The 9,730-nt window shown below is 53.9% G+C and overlaps 1 protein-coding gene across 1 annotated transcript; it reads right to left on the bottom strand.

Annotated features, from left to right (window-relative positions):
* Positions 1-297: 297 nt before the first annotated feature.
* AQP8 (aquaporin 8) lies at positions 298-6,559 on the bottom strand. Its single transcript, XM_021700580.1, has 6 exons — positions 6,548-6,559; positions 6,162-6,415; positions 5,036-5,162; positions 3,127-3,341; positions 1,547-1,681; positions 298-346 (listed from the first exon to the last, which is right to left on the bottom strand). The coding sequence occupies exons 1-6, from the start codon at positions 6,557-6,559 to the stop codon at positions 298-300; spliced, it is 792 nt and encodes a 263-aa protein (XP_021556255.1).
* Between the last annotated feature and the right edge of the window lie 3,171 nt (positions 6,560-9,730).

Raw genomic sequence — 9,730 nt, 5'->3', positions numbered from 1 at the left:
TAGGAGCTTCCCGGTCAAGAAAAACCCCTCTGTTGTGTGGTGCTGGGCCAGGCAGGGCTGGCAATGCGCTCCCCAGGCTGAGGTCTCTGATGAGCACAAAGAAATCTGGAGAACCTAGAGCATCCTCAGAACTTGGCAGCGGTGTGTCATCTGGGAGGCCAGGCGCCCGTGCGGGGGAAGCGGGTGGGCGGCTGCTCTGGGCCTCTGCCCCAGCAGGAAATGCAGGAGGTGGCCTGTCTGTAACCCGGGTGGGTCCTCAGAAGCCACCTGGGCCGCAGGAAAGCCTCCAGCTCAGTGTCACCGTCCCTTCAGTATTAGGCGGGTTTTCCCATCTCCAATGAAGAGCCTACAGAAAAGATGGCCCCGTGAGGTCTCCGAGCCTCCAAGGGGAGAGACCCAGCCCTTCACCAAAGGTCTCCAGGCCCAGAATTCTCCAGAGAAATGCTTTCCTGAGCCTTTCCAGCCTCAATAGTCAAATCCCCTTGGGGAAAGGGAGAAACTCCTTCCTGTTTGTGTTCCAACTCTTTCCCTGAAGATGCTCATCTCTGCCATTCCCAAAGCAACAGACAGAGAATTATCAGGCTAAGCCAGGACTGTGGATGAGCAATGATGGCAGACACTTCACACCAGGCCAGCCCGGCGACAGTGCTCTCCCAGACTGTGGGAGGAAGGTCCAACTTGTACCAGATCCAGACCCTAATCCCCATATGACCAGAAGCAGAAAAGAAAGGACCCTACAGACCTTGGAGGCTCAGAAGACGAGAGTTCAGGAAGAAGGAGTCACGTAGATATGATCCTTCTGCTAATACCACACGATGCCAGGGAGCACTGGTTACACTGTAGTTCATGTGAATGGCACGTGCTAGCAGGCATGCTCTCGGGGGCACCATGTACACGGTTTTCTCTGTGGATGGGGCCCCCTGGAGTTGTACGACACCCTGTGAGGAACCACTCCTCCCCCACCCTTGGCACACATGGTTGTGCAGGGAAGGCTGACCTTGCCCCGACCCCAGACACAGCCAATAAGCATGCCTGACCCCCACGGCTCCAGTGATGGATTCAGAGGTGGACATGACCCAAGCTGGGCCAATGCAAACCAGTGAACATCAGACCCTGGACTTTTGCTAGAGCCCTTGCTCTAGTTCCTCTGGAGCTTTTAAGCTGCTGGGATATAAGCCTAGAGTTCCTGGTGAGCATCTCGGCCTCTCCTGGAGAGCCTCTCAGAACATGAGGCCTCCTCAGAGGAGAGCAGAACCCATGGGAAACACCAAGGCCTAAAGACATTGCTTGAGCACCCACCTAAAGCCAGTGCTACCTGTGAACTTTTCACTTAATGTGAGCCAGTAAATTCCCCCTTGTGACATAAAGTGTGTTGAGATGGACTTCTGTCCCTTACAACCAAAGGTCCCAGAGCCATAATCTTTGCCTCTGAAGAAGCCTCCCTTTTCCCTTCTTCAACCCCAAGTGAGATGTTAGCCTTGGGCACTCTGGGAACCATCACCAGGGGCCGATCAGCGGGGCCAGTGACCCGGGGTCACACTCCTACCTGATGAGCACTCCCACAAGCAGGCTGGCCAGGAGCGGGCCCAGCCAGTAGATCCAGTGGAAGTCCCAGTGATTGGCCACCACAGCAGGTCCAAACGCCCGGGCGGGATTCATGCAGGCTCCAGACACGGCACCCCTGCAAACACCCAGCCACATGGTCACCAGGATCCCAGCCAGACCCCCATTCACGTCAAGTTCATTTCCCCAACTAGGCCACCACCCAGAAGCCCTCTTGAAGCCCGCATATCATGCGGCTCTAGGGGGATCCCAAAGAAGACACAGGGGAAGAGGCTTATTAGCACCAGGAAGTGAAAGCTTGTCTGTCATCCCCTCCACACCCTTCTAGAAGAATGGCCAGCAGAGAGTGTTCAGTGATCACAGGCAGAGAAGGTGGATCTAGGTTCTTGCAACGTTGAAAAAGCAGTCATCAGCTACGTGAATTTTGGAGTCAAGCTGACCTGGATTCAAAACCCAGCCTGGCTATTTCTAAATGTGTGGCCTTTATTGAACCCCTCCGTGTTTCAGTTGAGGTCAAGGACCCACCTCATAGGCTGTCATCAGGAGTGAATGAGATCATGCAGTTAGGACCCCTGACTCACGTGTAATTCATGACAAGTGTTTCATCTAGCTAACCCAGTTGAGGCCGTTGTTGTGCCACAAGCTTGGGGCCCAGAGTATCCTACGGGGGGGAGGGGGAGGCTGTTCTCCAGGAGCACCTCTCTACTTCTGGTGTCTGTATCCTTGCCCCATTCCTGCAAGCTGGGGTCCTGCAGGTCTCACCAGATCCCACGCCCAGCAGCCACAGTCGAAAGGGCGGGTCAATTGGCTTGCAAATGAACCAATAGCCGCTAGGGGGCAGCAAAGCACCGCTGCAGCTTTACACACATCGCCCCCAGCTCCCCAGACTCCGCCTCCCAACCGAAGGATGCCGGAGGGGTGCGTGGCCGAGCCAGGAAAGGCTAGACTCTGTTCCGTGTCCAGGAGGAAGGAAGGAGGTGGACATTAGGAAGGGGCTCCCTTGTCCCCTTTACCGGGAGATTTGAGCTCTTGTCCCACGTCTGTCCCTTAATTTGCCACTGTCCACTGTATCCTCTCTGAGCTCAGTTTCCTCATATATAGAATGGGAGAAATAATCCCTGACCCAACTTTATCTCCTTAACCCCTTCCCGAGCCCCCTGAGGGGCTCAGCCTCGATGAGTCCGTGGGTATGGAAGCTCCGTGTGAGTCTGAGGCGAAAGCCCGGCTGCCCACTGGCTGAACAAACAAGCCGACAGAAATGTCTTATTGACGCTACAGAAAATGGAAAACCTCGCATGAGAAGGCAGGTTTCCGACTTCCCTGGAGTGACGTTGAAGGGTCACCAGAGGCCCACATTCCCTCCCAGCAACAGCTTACTGGAGGTGAACAGTGGAGCCTCCTCAGACACCCCAGTCCCCACCGCTCCCTGTTGTCTGCGGATGTCCGCCCGCTTCCTCTGTCTGCATCACCTCCGTGGCCCCTGTTAGCAACCAAGTCTGTGACCCTCAGGTAAGCTCTGCAGACCTGACCTCCTCCAGGGCCAAAGCTTGGCCCCCGACTCACCCCGCCAGGATGTCCACGGTGACTGCAAAGCCGATGGAGAACGGAGCCAGAGGGCCCTGCGTCCTCTCGTCGATGGCGCCCATGCATACGGCCAGCGCCAGCAGTGCCGTCAGGATGAGCTCCGCCACCACCGCCCCCGCCACCTGCCCCGGCTCCTGGACTGTCACAAAGGCCGCCCCTGACGCGTTCCAGAACTTCTCTTCAGGACTCACTGCCTGTGGAGAGAAGCGGCTCAGCCTCTCCGTGGGGGCAGGAGCCGAGGGGAGGGGGCCTCGAAGCGCAAGCCCCCAGCCGTTAGAGCAGCGTGGTTCTGTCCAGTCCGCTCCAGTTTTTGCTGGGTTGCGAAGTGAGGGCCACTGGACTTCTCTGAGCCTCCTTTTACTCATCTGTAAAATGGGATCAGTGGCTGCAGGTGTTGTGGGCCCGAAGCTTAGGTAACTAGATGACCCTCTTTGAGAAAAGGAATACAAAAATACCTTACTCAACAAACTTTGCAAACACCTATGGCCAGATGAACCCACTGCCAGTCCCCCGTCAGGCCCCTTGGAAGGGGTGAGGGAGCCCTGATGCTGAAGCGCCATTAGCTTCCCAGGTAACGAGCCTCAGGGGTCATCCCAGCACCTGGAGGGGGAAGACGGCAGAGCAAGCTTCTGGACCCCGGACCTAAATCTGGACTCCACTGCTCACCAGCGCTGCTGAACTCAGGTCAACGACACACTTCGCGGTGCCTGTGTTTCCTCCTCCATAAAGTGGGGGCGCTGATAATCAGAGCTCCCAGCTCGGGCACTGAGAACTGACTGCGGCTTCTTGGGACATCACGGCGAGATTTAAGGAATCAAGATGTGCAAACTGCTTCGCAGGAAGGGTGTGCTCCGTGACCAGAGCTTCGGCCCTGCGCTGCTCGCTACCGTGTGGGCCAGGTGTGCAAGAGGCCCGGCCTGAGGGGGGCCTGGGAGCTGCTCTCCGCGGAGGATCAGAGCGGGAAAGTCCAGCCCCCATTCTGCACATGGGGGAGCGGGGGTCTCAGAGGCAGACACGGGGAGACCAGGGCAGGGGGGGACAGCAAACGGGGACTCAAGACCAAATCTGCAATGGGCCAGTGCTTGGAGCTATAGACCAAAGCCCAGCCAGGCTGACAGGCACCCCCTCACCCCCCCACCCTATGCCCCCTAACACATGTGCCCACAAGGCCTACATCTTAAAGGGCCCCTGGTTGGATTGAGACTTAACAGCAACAGGGAAGAAAGAAAAAGAAGGGAAGGAGGGAGGAAGGAAGTGAAGGACGGAGGAAAGGGGTCCATCCGTGCAGTCACATGTGGAGGTATTAAACTGTGGCGGGGAGGAGGAGCTAGCCATCCTGGTGGGAGGGAAGGTTCCAGACATAAACTGAATATTATCTCCCGTCACAGGTAGAGGGACTCCGTTTAAAGGCAGGCAACCTGGAGAACACTCGGAGAAATTAGTCCGGGAGTTTCTCAAGGAGAGTAACTCTCGGTTTGTAGGTAGGTAGGTAGGTAGGAAGGAAGGAAGGGAGGGAGGGAGGGAGGAAGGAAGGAAGGAAGAAGGAAGGAACAAGTAAATGAACTTGTAAATGAATGAATGAATGAGTGAATGAATGAATGAAAACACACTAGAAACATTATCCAAAGCCATTCTAAAGCCAGAAATGGTCTCAGGAAGAGAAACTTCAAGCCCCAAATTCTGCTTCCTGGTCTGTCCAGGGAAGGGCTGTGTCCAGATATGGACAGAACAGGGTATGTTTAGAGAAAACCAAAGGCCCCCTTCTCGGGAGAAAAGGATGCACCCAATCCCGCTGGAGGAAAATCCCACGGGAAAAGAGCTGGGCACCTCTGACTCCCTGCTCCCCTCACCACACTTCACCAGCCCAGCCCCCATGGGGATTACCCACCTTGGCCAAAGCGGCCCCGATCAGCCCCCCGCACAGCTGGGAGATCCAGTAGGGAAGGAGCATCACCAGGTTGAGGCCTCCGATCAGCATGGCTGCCAGGGACACCGCAGGGTTGAAGTGTCCACCACTGTCACCCGCAAAAGCAGAAGGAAGCCTTGAGACCAAGGTCTGGGCCGGCCCCCGAGAGAATGTGCCAGCCGGCCCCCAAGCCTGGCCTTGCAGCGCCAGAGTGAGTCCAGGACCTTGCCAGAGTAGAAAACAGGCACCAGATCTCACCCATGTTCCTGGAGGTGCCAGGTGGTGGGGCGAGGGATGTGGGGGAGAGCCGGGGAGGAGACAGCAGCCTCCTTCCTGTCCTACACCCAGACCCCACGGTGCCCAGAGAAAGAACATGGTGGGTGACCATCCCTCAACTCCTTCCAGACTCACTCAGAGCTCCAGCCCTTGAAAGATGCAGCCACCAGTCAGAATGAGACCCCCAAGTCCAGATTAGTAGACAGAGAGAGGTATCCTGGCCTCCCCTTAAAAAGAGCTCCCGAAAGCTGAACTCTGCTTTTCTCCAGGCTGGAGTAAAACCCCCTCCCAATGTCAACCACACAGCGACCGAGCGCTTGGTGCGGGCTAAGCTCTCTCTGTCACGTAATTCCCACGCTGCCCGCCTGGGGCTTGCCTCCCGGCTCTGCCACTTACTGACCATGCAACCTTGGACAAGTCACGTGGCCTTTTGAGGTTACACCGGGAAAATGGGGATAATAATAGCAACTACCCCCAGGGGTTGTTGTGAGGATTCACTGAGTTCCTATGTAGAAAGTGCTTAGAACAGTGCCTGGCACTTGGCTAGCATTGAATATGTGTGGGCTTGAGAAAAAAAACTATAAAAAAAAAAAAAACCACCTCTCTTCTTTCCCTGTTATTTGGGATTTGGAGAGGGACTTACCCAAAGCCACAGAGCCCATAAGCTGCAGAGGCAGGATTCGAACTGAGGCAGTCTGACTCCCCAGCGCACACTCCTATCTACAGTGCACTTGGAAGCCCGAGTACACGCCCAGGGTGCCCACCGATAGCCTTGCTCCCCACCCCCCGCTGCCCAGGTTAGCCCAGACTGATGGCTGGGAGCTCGTCTCACCTGATATTCCCCAGTGTGGCGATGATGAGGCCCAGGGCCAGCCCGTGTGCCAAGGCCGGCTGCAGCAGCCCCGTATCCGTCCCGTTCTCGATGACCGACAGGCAGCCGATGAAGATGAAGAGGGCAGAGCCCAGCAGTTCCACCAGACAGGGCTGCAGGAACCGCTCGTACCAGGACCCACGACACCTGCCCCCCATGCTTGGCGCCTTCGCCTTGCCACCGCCAAATTCAGGGTCACACATAGACATAGCTGCCTGTGGTAGGAAAAAGGGAAAGTGGGCACGGGTGGGAGGAGAGCCCAGAAAGAAGCCCCCGGTGCCACAGCCTTGAATCGATTCTCAGCACTCCCTTGCACGGCCCGGTGACAGAGGCAGCAGTGGGCTCACCTCTGCAGACATCAGGGCCAAAGTGACCTGGAGCCTGCTCGTGCCTGAGCTGGCTGGGAAACCCACACCTGCGCTACTGGACTCTCTTATCTCCGGGACCAGGGCTGCTGATCTGCTTCAGGCTCTGGCTCTTTTAAAGGGCTGCAGAGGCTCCCCGAGGGTGCCAAGAAAGCAATAAAGCGGGGGTGGGAGGTGGCCCTGGGGCCCAGCAGAGGAAACATATTTTTTTATCTCAACTGGGCAGGGCAGGGGATGGTCAAGGATTGCTGAGCTTTCTGCCAATGAGCAAAAGTCACAGGCTTAGCCGCATCACCTGGAGAGCGCTCCAAGCCTTCCCCAGCAGGGCCCAGCACCCCCAGCCCCCTGCGGTCACCATCAGGGTCCACCAGCATGTGGGTAGGAGGAGGGCTCCAGTGGGTTGGGACCGCGTGTGTGGGGAATAATGGCAAACTCATCTTCAGTGATTTTTTTTTTCAAGATTTTATTTATTTGCGAGAGAGACAATGAGAGACAGAGAGCATGAGAGGGAGGAGGGTCAGAGGGAGAAGCAGACTCCCTGCCCAGCAGGGAGCCCGATGCGGGACTCGATCCCGGGACTCCAGGATCACGACCTGAGCCGAAGGCAGTTGCTTAACCAACTGAGCCACCCAGGCGCCCCTCTTCAGTGATTTTTTCCATGGATTCCCTCGGACATCTCCTCGTAGCTCAACAACTGCACTCAGTCACCCTCAAAGGCTGATCCAGGACTGAGTGTGTGGATGGATGACCGTCCCCTGATGGTCAGAGGCAGCCAAGGCGACACCATGCGCCATGGGATAGCCTGTGGGCTTTGGAAACAGGCTGCCTGGATCTCAGTCCCAATTCTGCCGTCAGCTGGTCGTGGAAACTTTCCACTGTGGATGGTGTAACAATACTAGCGATGTGGGGTCGTTGTGTGGTTTGAATGAGTTAATATAACAAAGAGCTTACAACAGTGCCAGACACATGATCAACACAACACCAGCATCTACTGATTAAGAATACAGATTTATGTTTATATATTTATATTTATTGAGCAATTTCTACATGCCTTCTACCTGCCAGGCACTGGGCTAAGTCCCTTCTATGTAGTATCTCATTTAAACATTACAGCAACCCTGTGAGGTGGGTACTATTATTATAGCATGTTATACACAGGGAAGTGGAAATTCAGGAAAGTTATGTTTCCCAGGGTCACTTCGGTTTTGTGATTGCAAAACTGGTGGGCTAAGTCACAAAGGACAAATACTGCATGAGGTCCCTGGAGCAGTAAGATTCATAGAGATAGAAAGTAGATGGTGGTAGACAGGGGTGGGGGTGGGGCAGAGGGGACTGGGGAGTTGTTTTTTAATGGATGCAGAGTTTCAGTTTGGGAAGATGAAAAAGTTCTACAGATGGATGGTTGCACAATAGTATGAATGTACTTAATGACACTGAACTATACACTTAAAAGTGGTTGAAATGGTAAGTTTTATATTGTGTGTATTTAACCACAATTGGGGGGAAAAAATAACTTGTGGGTTAAGCCACTGCAGTCTACCGCCTTTCTAAGATGGATGGATGCATGGATGCATGGATGGAAAGAAAGAGGGAAGGAAGCAAGGAGGGAAAGAAGGAAGAAAGGAAGGGAAGGACAAAGGGAAGGATGGGGGAGGGTCAGAGGAAGGAAAGAAGAGGAGAGAGATGGGTTTCTTTATTCGTCCATTCAACAAATATTTAAATACCTACCACGAACTAGTTCTAAGAGCTAACTGGAAATGTAGCAATGAATAAGGCAGGCGAAGATTCTTTCAGTGCTCAGAACTATTATCTGAGTGTTCTTCTGTACAGATAGAGATGCATAGAGAAATAGATCAGCGATAAAAGAATTTAATGAAAATGCCTACATATCCAACACTGTGCTAAGCCCCCCGCATCTATTCACAACAACCCTATGATTTCTTATCCCTATCTTCAGATGATAAAATCAAGGCACAGAGAAGTTGAAGAAATTGCCCAAGGTTGTATAGATAAAAAGTATTTGTTTCAGGACAGAGAAGATGCATCAAGGGTATGACAGTTTGCTGAAAGCTCTTTTCAGCTGGAGGCTCCAGAATGCAGCCCCTCTTTTGAATATCTGCACATTTCGGAAAGTTTAGGGTTGATTATCTTAAGACCCGTACCCTCCCTCCTCTGTGCCCACTGCACACCATACACGATGTCTCTTACACCCTTCCTCCAGTGTCCTTGCAAATGGCAACACGAGACAACTGTCCAATCTTCTGCTTCCCCCATCTTCTTCACGCTTTGCCCCAGTCCTGCCAAGAGCTGCTTCCAGAACATTTCTCTCCTGGTTTCACCCAGGCCTCCATCAGTTCTTGCTTAGTCTCTTGAAAAAAAAAAAATCAAATGGTCATGATACACCGGCCAGGGGCTAAGCCCCGCCCTGGACACCTCACGTGCACTCCGTCGATTAATATTTACAATCATCTAGTATCTTCCCCATTTCACAGGAGGCAGGAACTCCCAGCTGGGCCTGCTATAACTCCTCATCACCTAGCTCCTCATCACCCTAGCTTCACCCAGTTTTAATCTGTTCCTCCCATACTGGAACCAGGAGGGCACAGTTGGGCACTTTGGTCCAGGTGGGGGGTCAGGCTTCTCTCCTTTCGCCTGCTGGCTTCTCTCTCAGCCTCAGTGTTTTCTTCTGGAAAAGTGAGCTAATATGAGACAGTGCACTGAGCACAGGGCCCAATTCAGAGCAGGTGCCCCATCAATAATCCCTATTATTATGGTCTGTCGGAGTACCTATTTGTCAGAGTAGGCTAACCCGTGCAACAAAAAAAACAACGTTTTGATGGCTTCACATAATACAAATTGATTCATTGCTGACATAATAGTTCATAGCAGGCCCTTTATGACATGGTGACTCGGGGATCCAGGCCACTGCCACCTTGGGGACTCACCATCTAAGTCACCAGCCAGCAGATGGGGAAAGAGAGGACATGGGGGTTGTTCGGGATGCTTTTATGAGCTAGGCCTAAAGTGGCAAATAGCACTTTCATCCATATTTGATTGACTAGAACTCAGTCCTGTGGCTTCGCCCGACCACAAAGGAGTCTGGGAGGGGCGCCTGGGTGGCTCCGTCGGTTAAGGATCTGCCTTCGGCTCAGGTCATGGTCCCAG

This window comes from Neomonachus schauinslandi, chromosome 5, assembly GCF_002201575.2.
Source record: "Neomonachus schauinslandi chromosome 5, ASM220157v2, whole genome shotgun sequence".
NCBI lineage: Eukaryota > Metazoa > Chordata > Mammalia > Carnivora > Phocidae > Neomonachus > Neomonachus schauinslandi.
The sequence above is the reverse complement of the archived record's forward strand: the minus strand, read 5'-3'. Positions and strand labels throughout refer to the sequence as shown.